At 38.5% G+C, this 16,663-nt stretch overlaps 1 protein-coding gene across 2 annotated transcripts in view; it reads right to left on the reverse strand.

Annotated features, from left to right (window-relative positions):
* LOC118325695 (PDZ and LIM domain protein 5-like) overlaps positions 1 to 16,663 on the reverse strand; it is a 41,188-nt gene that overhangs the window by 23,308 nt on the left and 1,217 nt on the right. For both annotated transcript variants that reach the window (XM_035658470.1, XM_035658469.1), the window contains exon 3: positions 3,485 to 3,636. In XM_035658470.1, the coding sequence (XP_035514363.1) occupies positions 3,485 to 3,636 (152 nt within the window). The remainder of the gene's footprint in view (positions 1 to 3,484; positions 3,637 to 16,663) is intronic.

Consider the following 16,663-nt stretch of genomic DNA (forward strand, 5'->3'; position numbering starts at 1 on the left):
TAAAAAGGAATTATTCCTGGATGAAATGAGCTGATAAAAACAGCCTTTGATGTATTTGAGATCCAAAATCTGCGTGACGTATATTTTTTTCAAGTACAAAAAACCTTCCGAGAAACCACTTGATAGGGTGACTGCCAGAACCTACATCAAAAAATCTGAAGTGAAAATGAGTCACAGAAAATCAAAGACATCTTAAATGTGCGGCTCCTCAAAGTGAATTTTTTGTTTGTTTTTAGTAATGCACGGATCTCCTGTGTGCTCACTTGAACTTTGAAACCTGTCCTTACACTGATTAGAACTGGCTGATCTGAGCTGGAATAAATGGAACAACAAACATGTTCATGTTGTTTTGGCACCTGTTACCTGTAATTTCAGTGCTGCTTGCTTTACTGTAATATGTTTCCACTGTAGAAATAAAGAAAGCCTCACAGACAGCTAAATTAATGTTGGTGCGTGATGATTACTTTGGTAACCATGGCATTTGCATTCATGCATATACCTGGCTTTACTTCTCAGTTAATAAATCGCTGCTCTGTTCCAGGTTTTATTTTTTTTTTACTGGATGGAGAGGTGGGTCAGTGCCAGGATAATTTGGCCCTCTTTACATCTGCCATGTCATCCTTAAAAATAATTGTAGCCGGGACAAATTCAGCTCCATGTCAGTTTAAATTTTTCAAGAAGCAACTTTATTTTACAGCTTTTCCTTTTCTTGTCCTTCACACATCTGCTGCCCATCTCTTCTCTCTATCACCCCTTTATTTGGAAAAGAAATAACAACCTGTCTCCTTTTAAAGTACACACATGCAGACACCACATGCATTGTTAACATTTCTCTGTATCTTCTCACTGTTATCATTCCTTAAGCTATCTGACCCAGTGACAAACCCAATCAAAATGTGCAGGCAGAAAGGAAAAATGAAAAGAGAAGCGAGTGACGCCTATAAAAACTAACAGAAACAAGGGACTAGATTGGTTCTTTCCATTACGCATGTAAACCCATTAAATCCCAGATGTTGACCAAGGCTTGACACTCTTTGGATATACAGTATGTCTAACTCATAGTGCCAATAAATGCCAAGCAACAAATAGAAAGAAACCTTGAAAGTTTGATCTTATTTTTTATTATAAATGCAGTCTGGAGAAGGCATAGGGATTACTGTCAATCTTCTGTACCCTAAAGCATCTCAGTAAAGCAGAAGCTGGAGCCAGCTGTCCCCAGCGTGGCTGCCTGGTCACACAGCCTTAATAATATAATACTGCCACTTAATGAAACAAGCCATTCCATGTGTTTCCAATAGGGCATGAATCAACCCTTCAAGGGCTGATGTCTGCCACAAAAGAGCGATGCAGAACAGATAATCCTTTAACTGGTCTCCCAAACAAGCGTTCCCTTACATGAGATTTGTTCAGTTACACTGGCACTTGGCAGAAGTTTTAGCGCCTTAATGAAGTAATTGGAAACAAAAGTCTATGACAGTTACAAAGCTCGCTCTGGTCGTCACTGCAGTTGAAAAACATTAATAATGAAAAGATTAATGAAGCATATTTTGACACTTTGAGAAATACACCTTTTCCCTTTTTGGTCAAGACTTGATTGAGGACAAGATCAAGATTTACCATTAGCTAAAATCCACCTACCAGCACCTTTAAAGCACACCAAATAATATATTATATCACATTTACTTAATCTGTACCAACAAAAACAAACTGTGGTATAATCTGGGTTTTGTGCTGGGCTATTTCTTGGCTACGTACAGTGACTTCCTGAAGAGCAGCAGATTTATTTTGTACCTTTGGACAGAGACAGTCTAGCTGTTTCCCCCAGTTTTCATAATAAGCTAAGCTAACCACCTATAGTTGTAGTGATATAAATCCTCTCATCTAACTCCTACTGAAAAAGCAATTAAGCATATTTCCCAAACTGTCAAACTATTCCTTTGAGAGAAGATGTGACAGTCATAATAATGGCTGGCCCGGTTTTGGTTATGTGAAGAGTCTTACAAAGAGCCGCGCTCACATCAGCCTCTTTCACTCTATAACAAGCCTTAGATGAAGCACAGAAATGTTGAATCTATTAGTCGCCTCATCCAAGTTTTAATGCAGCTTTAGGGAGACAAACTATATAAGCAGATGCAGAGTGTGGAAGTATTGTTCCACTAAACCACAAGCTAGGACTTCACAATACAAACTGCACTTGCCCTAATCTGTTTAAAACTAATTATTGCAAAAATCCATCAGTAAGAAACCTGTTGTGATGTTTTATCAATATGCCGAGGCAGGCTGTGCTGTGTAATTGAAATAGCTTAAAGGTATGAATCAAATGAGTGCTACTGTTCCCTGCAAAAACAATTTTAGTTTCAGTGCTGTTTGTATATCTTCCACATCGTTGCCAGCAATACTTGTTGACCTTCTTCAGTGTAGAAATTATCCATCAGAATATGAACTCCCACTTTGATAGATATATCATCCATTGATGACCTTCAGCCAAGTGCTAAGACCTGCTTCACTCATCATAAAAAACTGTTTGATCATGGGTCTCTCTTTCACAGGAACCCTCACACTGACCTTGAGTTACTATAAGCCCTGTGGTATTACAGCATGTGTTCTCTTCCACTCGACCGAAAGCAAACATCTTCAGTCCGTCATCATTTGGACTCAAATTAGAGGACATGCACAGTTAGCCTCAAATGAGGGGAGGGCTGATAGAAAGATGAAAAGTCATTGACGGAGGACAGAATGTGAAATCCAGACACACATATGGGCAGACACAACAAAACATACAGAAAGAAAAGGATGTGTTTTATTACTTCAGTCGACTCTGATTTCATGTATAGTAAAATCAGTTAATTTTACCTGTGCGTGTGCTGTATACTGTAAATCTGCTCCTTCTTTCATGCTCTCAAATCCAAAAGGACAAGTATAGGAGCCCTGAACATCTCACAGTATTTAAGTAAAAACACACACATGCCTACAAGTGCTGCCAAAGACCCAGACAATTCAAACCACATGAGAACCAACACACACACACACACACACACACACACACAGTAACACAACTGCTTGTGATAAATCAGCTCCACTGACAACAGGATTCCACCAAATATTGAGGAGTGGGCCTTGGGGAAGAGGGGGTGGTCTGCTGTGTGATGCTCTTGCTGTGATTTCAGTTATTCCTCTGTTCTTCAGGGAATGGGAGATCAGGCAGAACGAATGGTGTTGTGGTGCGTTAGAGCTAAGATTAACTCCTGCAACAACAGTGAACATCTGCCTGTATGCGGGATGTCTGGGGTTGAAAAGGGAAGCATAGACTTTAAATCTGATGCAGAGATGGGTTATTTGGGAATGTCTGAAAGGGAGTGTATGGATCCGGCGTTGTCATGGAGACAAACGGCTTCCCGCTCATGTTCACACGCTAAATCATTGTAAAGTGAAGTGGCTTTCGGATTTATAACTACACATATGAGTGTGTGTGCTCATGGCTTACTTCTGCAGGGTGAGGCTGAGGTTTCCAGTGCAGCTCTTGATCTTGTTCTGGGCCTCCAGGTGGTTCATGCCATCTGTGGAGATGCCGTCAATAGACAGAACCATGTCTCCAACAGCAATACCACCTTTAGCGGCCTTCCCACCATCTGTCAGCTGCGGGAACACAAAAAACCACAAACAGTTTAAATTATCTATGTAACCAGCAACATTACAGTCAGGATTATTGAGCAGGAGGGTGGGTCAAGATGATGTGGGAAGTACACATTCACTCTGTATTTATCACAGGATTTATGGATCCATTCCATTACAGAAGCATTTGGACAAAGCAAATGAAAGACCTGGTCCTTCACCACATGATGGAGGGTCTACTGTATGTTCACTGATGCGTGTCTAATAGCAGGAGCCTTCATCTTTGAGTTACTTTTGTTTCTCCTTTATGATATGCTATCATACTGGGCTTACAGCTTGTTAGAGAAAAAAGAAAAGTTCAAAAGGTCTCTTAACCACAGCATGTGAGAAAAAAGATCACAGCCATAATGCAATCCTTGTGTCCAGATTCTCCACTACTGTATGTACCCATTTCTCATAAGGAGAATGTTTTATGATATTAAGACAAAGAAATTGATGTTTCTTTTATTCACATACATGCATTGAAAATGTATCAGAAGGGCAAATGGCTGAATGAATATAACATTTCTAATTAATTTCTGGTTGCATTAACATTGAAGATTATATACATAGACGTTGACACATAGCAATGTTAATGCGGGACCTTATTTAGAGTTTAGAGGCAGATTCCAACACTAAGAGGTTGGTGTTTTGTAATGTCTGCTTCTGTAAGCAAAAACCTAAAATTAAGCTTATCTTGACACACACTTACTACTATTGTTACTATAAAGATCAAGTAAAGTGAATCTAGTCTCAGTAAAAAGCAATTACGCCATTATTTTCCGTGCAAAACGCAGTTAAAAAGGTGACAAATAGCTAATGGGACGCTACGTGGTGTAGACACATACCAGTTTTATTAGCTTTGAGGAAGCAGCAATTACAAGCCAGACATCTCGTAGTTTGCATGCATCATAAAATATGCATACACTCAATTTCTCTTGTCTCTGGTTTTCAGTGTCTTCAATGATGTTTGAGGTATGCTTTAAATATCTGCATCTAAACAAAGTTTAATTGTTCCACTTCCACTCTTGGGGAAGCTGGTTAATTTGAAACAGATTCAAGCTCCACAAAAGAACTCATGTTGAACAGAAGTGCTGGTATTTAATACAAACCCTGAGGTTCAACATGGCTTCAACGTGCACAAATGCTGTACTGTATCAATTCTTGACAGTAATGTTCAATATATAATTACAACGATGCTGGGGGAACAACTGTAACATTTTCCACACCCATAACTGCTGGTGTTGTCCATCAATTTGTGAGCAATGCTGAACATATTTTGTAAACAAGTGTTGAAGAACAGTTGCAAGGCAACTAAACACTTAACAGGCACACAAGTAGGCAATAGTCCACACCAAAATAAAACCCAATTAGATTAAATGTGTAATTATGTGATATATTTTTGTGTTGAAAATAGCCCTGTTTCTTTCTTGTTAACGTTAAAGTCTGTGTTATCTACTTTTAATACATTTATACAGGTGAGACTGATTATTTTAAAGGTCCAGTGTGTAACATTGAAGATGATCTATTGGCAGAAATGGAATATAATATTCATACTTGTGTATAATCACCTTAAAAAAAATATTTTGGTGTTTCTGTTACCTTATAATGATCAACAGAAGGAGTGGATGTTGAACCACCATTTTCAGTAGCCCAGACCAGACAAACCAAACACTGGCTCTAGATAGGGTCTAGTCCTTTCAATAATTTAACTCAACTATAATGTTCTTGGTGATAGGAAAACAAATAGAAGAAACTATTTTATTATGTTTAAAGCTGTGTGGTTTATTTGTTTTTTTGTTGCTGTAATTGGGCAAAAAATCCATAATAACCTTTTAGGATATTGTAATTCAATTGGTCAGAGAGAAAACTAAATATCCGCACCTCCTTTTTGCTCTGTTTAAGGCTTTAGATAATCTATCCCTTGACGGGGGAGTTTAGCCAATTACAGGTCAATAAGATAGTTGATTATTGAGTCTCATTCCCAGGTCATCAAATACCAACGCTTTGGGCTAACCCAATCAGCTATCTTCCTCCAGTATCACTTAATGCAACTTTAACTTTGCATAAATATCATATAAGGAGACTTTTTTTGTTTCTGACTGACATGAAATACTGTATTAGGATCTTTAACTCACCCACACCAACAGACAGGGCAATAAATTGTAGCAGCATGTGTCATACAAACAGGAGCCCTTCTTATCAGTAGGCTGAGGCAGGATAGTGACAAATTTGGAAATGTGCATAGGATGTTACACGCTGTATCTTTTTTTCCCATGCCGCCCAAGCACTGTATCTAGGACCAATTTATTACAACCATATCATTACAACAATTTTCTTTCATGACAATTATTGATATTGCTTTTTTTTTTGCAATATAATACCAAAGTGTAGGAAATCAAAAAAACTTTTTATAAACTAAAATATAATATATAATAATTATAAACTAATAATTTTGCTTTGTGGTTGTTGTATTCTTAATAAAATGGGACTTATCACTTAGTATCTACAAAACAAAAAGCGTGCAGCTGTATTTCTGACCATTCTTGGTCACACAGAAGGTCCATGTGTGTCCAGAGGGGAGTGAGGTCATTTGTTTCTTTAGACACCATGAAAAAGGACCACACACACCACTTCACTGAGCACACTCATGCACACAAACCACTTTTGTGGCTAGCTACGAAGTGGTTCCCACCCACCATCTATCACTTTAACTGTAGCTATTGAATTTGGTGCTTCTACAAGAAAATGTGTTTCTGCTGAATCAGAAATGACAGTCAAGGATAAGAGAGTGTAATGTGGGTTTAGCAGTCTGTGGTGTGTTACATCCCCCTCTGTGTCTGTTTCATTTGCCTCTATCTTTGTCTCACACACACACACACACACACACAGAAAGACAGACAGACACAGGCATGGCTAATAAAAGAGGCTCTGCACCCGGATTAGTGTTAAGGCTCTGTGGCCCCAACCTTTTATAGTCATATTAGCCCAACACACGCAACATCACTCACAACCACAGAGGGCAGGAGGAAGACAGTAATGAGGGATCGACTTGACACTGATTAAAAATTACGTGGATGGAAGGAACGAGAAAAACTGCTACTGGGTACTTTATTCCATGTACATTTTGACCCATTTCAAGGGGTGTGTTCATGCTAACCAATCTGGTTATGGACCAAATGCTCACCGCAAAATGTTCACTTATATTTTTTCCCCCAATTAGTGCTCTCTTCCTACCCCCTACACCCACAACAGCTGCCTCTCTCTCCACATACATACAAAAACACTCACAAAAAAGCCTATACAACCGGATACAACAGACAGGGAATTTCTTTTTTTAATTTTTTGTTCTAAGTATTTAATCTGTCTAAAGAAATTGTTTGTACTGGTAGGAAATCTGTTTCAAAAGCAAACATTTGTTTTCAATCACTATGATTAAAAAAATGTCAGCGCTCAAAGTAGTTTCAATTTTCATATCAAAGAGAGTGCAACAAATCATTTTGAAAATCAGAAACAGAAATCTAAATGATCTGTCGATGCAACAAGCCAAGCACTTCAAGTTTCCCAGGGTATTTGATTTATAGCTCTGTAGCTTTGGCCATGACAGAAAACAGCAGCTTTAACACTACTCACATTTCCACTCGAGACGGTAATACACAGAAGACACACATATACTTTATATGTCTGAACGTTCATGCTGTTTTATCAAGCTCACTCCCTGACAGCGTCTGAGCACAGTTCCAAATGTGCAGGGACTTATATTAATAATCCTCTCAGAATCTACCCTTTGATGAACCACCAAATCCCAACAGTGAGACAACTAAAACAGATGAGAAAAGTTCAGGAATCTTAAATTGTGAAACCTCCCTTCACCTCAGTCCCACAAGACTTGTTGATCTCTGCCTGCTGTTAAACTCCAAATTAAGTTTTTCTACATCCAAAATGGATAAATGCCTACTTGTTATGTAAAAGTGTTGTCATGGCCACTGAAGGAAGTCACTTTTCCCCAAATTAACTCAAACAACTCAGCTGTTTGTATCTGTTTTATGGTGTGACAACCTGTGTCCACAGGGGCCGCCATCAAAACAAAATCAAAGTTCCTTCTAGGGATCCCTACTAAATGTCACAATTTTTAAAAGCTGGCATCTCTTTTTACAACATTGCATGGTATTCTGTATTTTACAACTTTTTTGCCTTATTATATATTCATGGGAAAGTTAAAGGGTCAATACTCGTTTCAACACTTATTCAAAAAATACAAAAAACACATGCAGTGTGTTAAAGACTTTACAGATGAACATGCCATTATGCTTCCAGCAACTTCAGTTTTCAACACATATGCTGTCTGCTTTAAGTGCTTTAAAAAAAATATATGGGTCCAACACGCAGCAATAAAGGCACGCTGGAGTGCCGAAACATTGTCTGGTTTGAACATACACTGACCAGTTTGAGTGCTTTGAACAATGCCTGCTTTCAGCTCAAGGAGTGACAGAGATGACAGGCAGATGGTTAACATCACGCTATGATTGAAACACTGAGAGCAGGAGACATAAATACCTAGATTGTTGCTTTAACTAAAACATCCAGAGAAGCTGCTTCTATATGCCAACTTTCAGAAATATTTATGTCACTTACAGATCTTGCTGCTTAACGTGGGTTATCTTTTAGTGTGACCCTATATGACAGGAAATGTTTCTGTATTGTATATTTGAATCTGATGTGGGAATAGAACATTATAAGTAGGAAAAATGGAACTCTTGTGTAATATTCTTCTATCAATATCTTTTTTTAATTAAAAACATTCCTGTTTATTGGCCAGTTCTTAGTTTATAACCAGGATATTAAAATTTAATTAAAATTAAACATGTGCAGGAAAACAGCATGACAGCTAGGGTGCTCTGATCTCTTAGCAACAAAATAAACAGAAAAATAACAACAAAAAAGTTAGATGAAGAACCACAGACAGAGTTTGAAGGGTGTAAGAAAGACTGGAAGGAATATAAGGGTGAGTTAGATTTATGAAGGAGGTACGGAGATGGAAAAAGTCAGCAGAGAGAGAAAGTAGGAAGATTAAGAAAGTGCAGAAGACAGAAGCCGGGGCAGACATCCCATCAACCCATCAGTCCATCAGTAACATGTAGTAAACTGTGTATGGCAACATTTCATTTGCAATTTATTTTCTCTTGAATGAAGTAAATCAAGCAGTTATCCCAACAGCATGTGGAAATACCTGAAACAGGATCTAGTGTTCATCCAAGGAAATCCACTGCTCTTTTTCAGTTGTTAAAGAGCATTTTACTTCCATCTTTTGGCTGAAGGGTTAAAAGTACACTTATTGCAAATGATCATCAGGTAAAATCAACTAAAGTCCTTGCATTACTAATGTATAGACAGGTACAGTACACCTACTGTAGGCTAGTCAAATCAACACAAAAACCTGCAAAAGTATTTACAGTATGAGTATGCCATATATGATACAACAATATAATACAATTGAGACTCTGGGAGTGAGAATCAATATAATGTTATATGGCTCGTTATTAAATGACCTCAGTCCACAGTGGATCTCTCTGAATGATTGAACATTCCTGCAACAGTATATGCATGGCGTGTGTTTGCACATGTGCATGCGTACCCATGCATGCACACCCCTACACTGGCACACTAACACACACATACTTTCAATCTAATGAAAGTATCTGAAAATGACTGTTTCTTTCCCCTAAAGCTATGTGCACACCAGTGTCTCATAATCACTGCCTGACTTGTATGTTAATGCTAGAGACTCTAATAAGAAAAGGCTATATCGGATTGAGTTCCCATAGATAGCCCACTGCAGCTACAGCTGCCAAACCCACAAACACACATTGTACACATTAAACATAAAGCTTTGCACACAAAGATTGAGAATCTGGCCAAGAGATCTGCCATACTTACAAGAAGCCTCCCCATTCAAGCATAATCCAACTCTGATACAAGCTGATAATTATTATTAAGATTCAGCTCCTTTCCTACAAAGTAGAAGTAGAAAGTAGAAGCCAAATGATTTATCTCATTTCAAAGTCACTTTCAAAGTGACTGTTTAACTAACAGTGATAAAGATAGAGATGTCCAACAGGGTGCTGCAAAGCCAGCATAATGTGTCTATTCTTAATCCCATGGATCAGTTGCAAATAAAGACAATGTATGCACAAAGGTAAATGCTTAAAGTTGCCATGTGGAGTTTTCTTGTTAACAAAGTTACTGTTTACATTCAGTAATACCCACCTAAATGCACTGTGTGTGTATACTTGAAGGCTAACAAACGTGTGGAACTCATTTCCTTTCTTGTAAAAAAATTTGTAGAGCAGAATTTTGGACAAATCTGAGACCTCCATTGTTAACCTTCATGTTTACTTGTTAGCAGCCTTCTTCTTCCCTGCTTTTGCTTTGACTTTGCGGCATTCCTGGATAACAGCTGAATCATGTAACACAATTGGCACGAATGTAGGTAGAGTCAACAGGGACCCAGTCATGATAACAGGACTACTAAGGGTCACAGACTCCACAGGTTAATAAGTCATTTTGGGGAAAATAAAATACCACTAAGGCTACGTTCACACTGCAGGCACAAGTGGCCCAGATTTGATTATTTTTGGTCATATGTGACTAAGATCAGATCTTTACATAACAGTGTGAACAGCACAAATCATATAGAATCTGATCTTTTCAATTCTGCTTCCATATGTGGTTTTAGATACAGATCAGAGTTTTTTGCAATGCGACCTTAGTGTTAACATATCATAGTTCGGACTTTTCTGTTACTCTAGATCGACATTTATCATGTGGGTCACATCAGGATCATGGCAATAAATCAGAATTGAGCTCTAAGGCTTGCAGTGTAAATGTAGCCTAACTTTGTAAGTAGTAGGCAGTTCAAGAAAAATACACACCAACAAAATAAACTCTGACCCTCTGTCTGATTAAACCTGCTGGAAAGCATTAAACATGTCACATTTCACAGTATTCAATTACTGAAGCAGGGATTTTTCCTTTACATGGGCATTAACATGGAAAGGAAGGAAGGGGTTAGATGTAACAGAGGGCTATACTGTGAAAAAAAACAGCAATACACACAGGATCAGCATCAACAAATCCACATGACATTATTTTGTGTTGTATAAGCTACCTGCACTTTTCTGAACTAGAAGTGAACAAGCCAACATTCACAGCCAGGCTCAATGATGTGATTGTCGTGGTGCTGGGAGACTTAACATTGGCAGGCTGGTGAACACACATTCAGGAAGACAGCCATATGCACACAAGACTGGATTGTTCCTATTCCGTATGAACGCACAGTAAGTTAGTTGCGTCATCAGTGGCACACACTTACAGAGGCTGTAATCCAAAATGGTGGTTTTAAGTTACAGGTTGAATCGTCTTTAACTTGTTTATGATATATTCTAATTGGAATGCTAAAAAGAGAAACTTGGCCAAAAAGCATTAAAATGAGTTAAGAGTAACAATTACTTTCCTATATTCTGAAGAAATTATGTGGGTGTTATTACTCAGTATGCTTTTAATCAAGGTTTGCAGCTAAGAGGATGAGAAAGTCATCCAGAGGAATAAAAACAGTGTGTTTCTGGGCACAGTGGCAGTTGAACAGTACCTTAAAATTGAAGAGAAAGCCTCATGCAAGGTGATCTGTGATTTAGAAAGACAGAGTTAATGCTGAATGAGATAGATCTCTTCTCAGGAAGAATTCTAGCAGCACATAGCACCAACTAACTTTTTGTTTTTGTTTTATGAACTGATACGCACTGATACTATAACCACCAAAAGGCTTTTTTTCTTCTATTGTACCAGTAGGCATGAGATTTTAGGGTCAAGATTCCACTGCACAGTGAGAGCAAGAGCAAGAGCAAATACTAAAAAGCCAAAGAGGAAAGCGCTACTGCTGTTACGCCAGCAGATTCCTTGTCCTTCTATTGAACTGCTTACCCACAGCATTCAAGTTTTATTTCTATCAGTCTTTGTAGTCAACCAATACTCTATGATACCAGCCCTGAAGCCAGTGTCCTGGGAGGAAGGCAGAGTCGACATGGCGGAAATTAGCAGCTACTGTGGAAAATACATTATAGCTGCATTAAACAATAGGGTATTCAAGTCTCTTCATTGTAAATTTACTGCAGTGCGTGTTATGACCTGGCTGTGCTTGTCTGCCAGGGTTATAAAAGTTTTCTGGCCTGAAATAATTCTGTTCATTCCAGTTATACTTAAATAACATCCTTCAAAAAGTTAAGAAGCGATAAGTTGTGCAGGTATGTTGTGTGTCACATCTTTTTTTATTACTTTTATATTTTGTCCTAAAATTGATACGTTTTTGTGATCTTGCATGAATCAGTAAAGCAGCCTTTCAATAGTGCTATTTCATGAAAGAAAAGTAAATTATAACTGTAAAACTGTAAAGGTTTTTGACTGCTGAAGGCATTTAAGGTGTGATTCTCATTTCAGCATGGTTCCTGTATTGGCATGTGTGACACCTAGTGCTTTTTACACTGGATTAGTCAGTCCATTACCGGCGAAGACAGAAAAGCCTTAGTGAGGTCACCAACAAGAGCACATAGCTGTCAACATGCAATATGGCAGGATGAGAATATTTTCACAAAGTAATCCCCCTCTTTTCTCTCAATTCATCACTGGCATAGTAGTGCAAACCAACCTCACAAATGGTTATAAATAACTAAGGGCAATAAAAGCATAGTGACATCACAAAAAGCCACAAGAACTGAACGCCAAATCTTGAAATGCAACCTTAAATCTCACAATCTTTAAGGAGTGTAAGATGAATTGTTGAGTGCTGTGAACGCAGAAAAGTCCAGTCTGATACATTGTCCAAATATAACAAGTCTGCCCCGACAAGCACACACACACAAGCACCGACAGATTGATTTGTGGGAGAGGAAATGATAAGTTGGTGATTTTGGCTCTGGGGCTATTTCACTAAGATAGACAGATATTCGGAGGTAAACATGGGACTTGTTGGATTAAGATCCATTTAAGTTATTAAGTCACATGGAGGAGCTGTCAACTGGCTCTGGTAGTCTAGTATGAAAGGTTACGGCACAAAGTTTGCAACATTGCAGGTTTTAAACTTAGTCCATCATGCAATGTGGGTGTAAGAGAAAGCAATAGAAGGAGGCAGAAAGACAGAAACTATGTAGCCAATTGTACAGTCTTTTAAATAGACCCCTCACTGTGGTCAGTTGTTATCATCGCCTGTTGAAAAGCATCTCTGGGGAGGCAGGAGGCAGCCATCACTGATGCAGTTCCAGGAACTGCATTCTTCCTCGAAAAGGTTTTAATATAGATTAGCTGTCCAGTGATCTTGTTGTTGTCACAGCACAACAACCACGTGTGATTACCAATTCTTCAAAACCTGTTTTTATCTTCACAGACATTTCTTAATAATGCTCTAAAGGCACTATTTATCCTGTGGTGACATTCAGATGCTTCAGACTAAGCATGGAAGAGAACCCAAAGAAATTCAAATTCTCATGAAAGGTATATATATTCATCTAAAACATAAAATGTATTGCTGCTATCTACATATACATAAACAACATAAATTAGAGAGAAAAATAATTAATAATAATAATGTCAAATCTAAATGACCTATTCTGACATCATTTTGCAGTTTATACATGTAGTTTCTGAATTACCCAAGATGCACTCTGGTCAGTACTCAGCCTCGACCCAGGGGCTCTTAAAACAGAGGTACAGATCCAGATCTGTCATGAGTGGGTGTGGTCAGGGGAGCTGACCTGTGACATGATGCATCTATTCTTGGTAGCTTAATGCACATGCTCCCCTGGGCTGCCTTCCCTTAAATTATTTTAGCAGCGGATCCTGTAAATGGGCTGCCCTCAGAAAGGTTTAAATATTGATTCACTGGGTTATAAATGTAACTGGGAAGTAGAAGGCAGCTATTTTCTGTCTCTACACATGAGGGACCTTGTTCTTGAAACTCGTTTGATCCGTAAAACAAGTAAATGGATTTAAAAATAAATGGTTTTAATGAGGATTAACGGTAAATGGGGTGCCTTTGCAGGCTTTTCAGCAGCACATCCATTAAATGGTTTCTTTACTAAAAGGCATAGTGTTAAGGTAGTCTAGTGCTTACAGAGACAATTGTGTAACCAAACTATTATAGCTTACACTTCCATTACTCTCTTTTACTCTATAAATAGCCACTTATCTCTTAGCGAGACCCTTACTTGCTTACCCTTACAAGAGTTCTTACTGAAATTCACTCTGAATAAGAGCATGCATACTAGCCTAGATGTAAATTAGACTGTTACACTGTCTGGCTCTTTTGCTGCTGCGTATTACAGTGTATGACTGTGTATAGAATTATTTGGAAAACGTTGCTTAATGAATGCAGGATAAGATCAAGGTACTGCAGACTATCAATAAATATACTTGATGAGAACTTAACAACCTCTTTATTTCACACTGTCGGCATTTGCTAAAATCTTTTCCTTTCTTCTCCAAATATCTCCTTTTATGGAATGTGTCAAACTGGAATGCAATGGTAAAACATTTCATTGGCACTTTGAGAAGCAGCACTGTCAATCTTGGCCTGTTATAAAACTGTTTTTCTACAACGTAAAAAAAAAAAAAAGAAAGAAAAAGAAATGGTGAGAACAATTTGCAAAAACAGCGGTCCCTGGGCAGATTGCACTGGACATACAGTTGTGGTTAAAGCTACTTAACCCTAAGATGCAGTACCTGTACAATGTGATAATACCGTGACTATGACTTGCCATGAGCGAAACATGCAGTATATTCACATATGTATAGAGCTTAGCAACAGCTGCTGTTAGGGTAAGTGTGGTTTGGCAGTAGTGCTGCGTTCTCTAATAACCCCTACTCTGTGGTACCTTCTTAAACCCAACTCTATGGTTAGGCTGGCAGAGAGCGATCTGTGTGTGTGTGTGTGTGTTTCTGTTTTGTGTGCCAGTGTATATGAGCATGTGTGTGTGTGTGTTATTAGCGGTCAGAAGCGCTGCCCTTCATCACCATAAACTGGATTTAATAGGTTGGATAAGATTAGGGTTTGGTTTGATTCTTGTATCTAGACTTGAACTATATTGTTTGTGAGGAGTGAGTCATGTCTTACGTAAGATGTAACAGCCACAGACAAATGAAATAGAGACGTACATAGATACAGAGGGGGGAGGGAGAAAAACAAATAGTAAAGGATGAAGGTATGATAAGAATGAGGGCGGCAGAGACGCAGATCTAGATAAATGACCTGTGGAGTGACATCATATGTTTCATGTCATACAGACTGGCTGTCATCAGCCCTCAAGTCACCTAACAACAGTGCATGGATTCATTCCCGTGCACTGCAATATCACCTTGCAGTCAGTCACATGCACCCACTCAACCTCCTCTTCCTGTCTTCTGCTAATTTACATTTTTTATTTCTCTTTCATTCTCTCTCCTTTTAGAGACTCAAAGTTCAATAAGTTCACTCAGTTTAAGTCATCCCAAACCAGATGCACTCGTGTTATATTTTTTTATTTAAAATCTTAGAGAAACTGACACATAATACACAGTTTTTTTTAAAAACTGTGAACCAACGGGGTATGTTGGACGGATGAACGTTTGTGTTGATTTAATTGGCTGAAATTTTTGTTTACACCTACTGATGCACAAAGAAGTGATGGTACACTGGTCCTCAGATATAGAAATATAATAACATTCTTTGTTTCTGGCTTAACTTTTGGCAGATTTATTGAAAATATTTCACGTATTTGAGCTTAATTTTTTAGATGTGACCTGACCTTAATTACTCAAAAACATAGTATCCACTTACTGTACACGTCATGGTCTTAAGTAGACCTATAACAAACATTTACTATATCAGCGGTCAAAACTGTCCCAGTACTTACTCGCACTCCTGCCAATGTCTTGAAACCTCAAACCATATAACGGTCATTGTGATACTGCAGTAAAGGTCAGAGTGGGCTGCTGAGACAATTATAGTTAAGTTACTGCCAACTTCTTTGGGAATAAGAAAACTGTCCGACTTCACCATTTATTTCCATTTATCATCTTTTTACATGCATGATTCCTTTTTTGCAATTCAGAATATTACTCATAATTTGTTATTTCAGAGGTGACAGTGCAATTGTTTGTACAAAATTGCTTTTGTATAATTTTAGCATGTCTCTTTTTTTCTCACTTTCATTTTCTATTTCTGTCTCCTGTCTGTCATTTTTCCCCCCTCTCAGTTAGATAACACACGCTCCAAGACGCAAACACACACACAAACACACAGCTGTGGTAAGAATTCACATGGCTTCAGTTAGTGGGAAAAGTATCACATCCAAAGTAATAACACAAACATGGCAACCCAAAGCGGCCTCGAGGGGGATTGGCACAGGACCTGGCAAGCCATTCATCATCAGTTTCATGTTGCCATAAGTCTGTACACTGCCAATTTGTCTATGTGTGCATGTGAATATGTTGCATGTGTATATGTGGGTGCAGTGCATGTATGTGTCATTTTGTGTGCGTACCAAAGAAGCCGCACTGTCCCCATAACAGGAGCCTAAGCAAACTTTAAAAAAAAGGATTTATCATGTTTCAGGATCGTACTATAGTACTAAAGTGATGAGAGAAATGTACTGTGTCTGTGTGAACGTTAATGTGTGAATGAACGGCAGTTTGGGAGGGCAACAAGAGGTAACGTTAGGAGTAGACACTGAAAGGCATTGAAACCAAGGGACCATCAAGTTACTTGTTCAAGCACAAGGGACTGAAGCCAAGATTTGTGTGCCAGACCTTTGATTGCTGCACTTTCACTACAGACAGTGAAGTGGAATGCACAGAGAGCGAGAAAGGGGTTTCCTGTGTGGTCAATACATGACAGATGGCATATGATTCAGCTGAGCTATCACAAGTGTGGCGATGGGGGTTGAGCCAAGGAGACACTAGAAATGCGGCGAGGTGGTGAAAAGAT

This window comes from Morone saxatilis, unplaced genomic scaffold (assembly GCF_004916995.1).
Source record: "Morone saxatilis isolate NCDOM2014 unplaced genomic scaffold, NCSU_SB_2.0 Contig16, whole genome shotgun sequence".
NCBI lineage: Eukaryota > Metazoa > Chordata > Actinopteri > Moronidae > Morone > Morone saxatilis.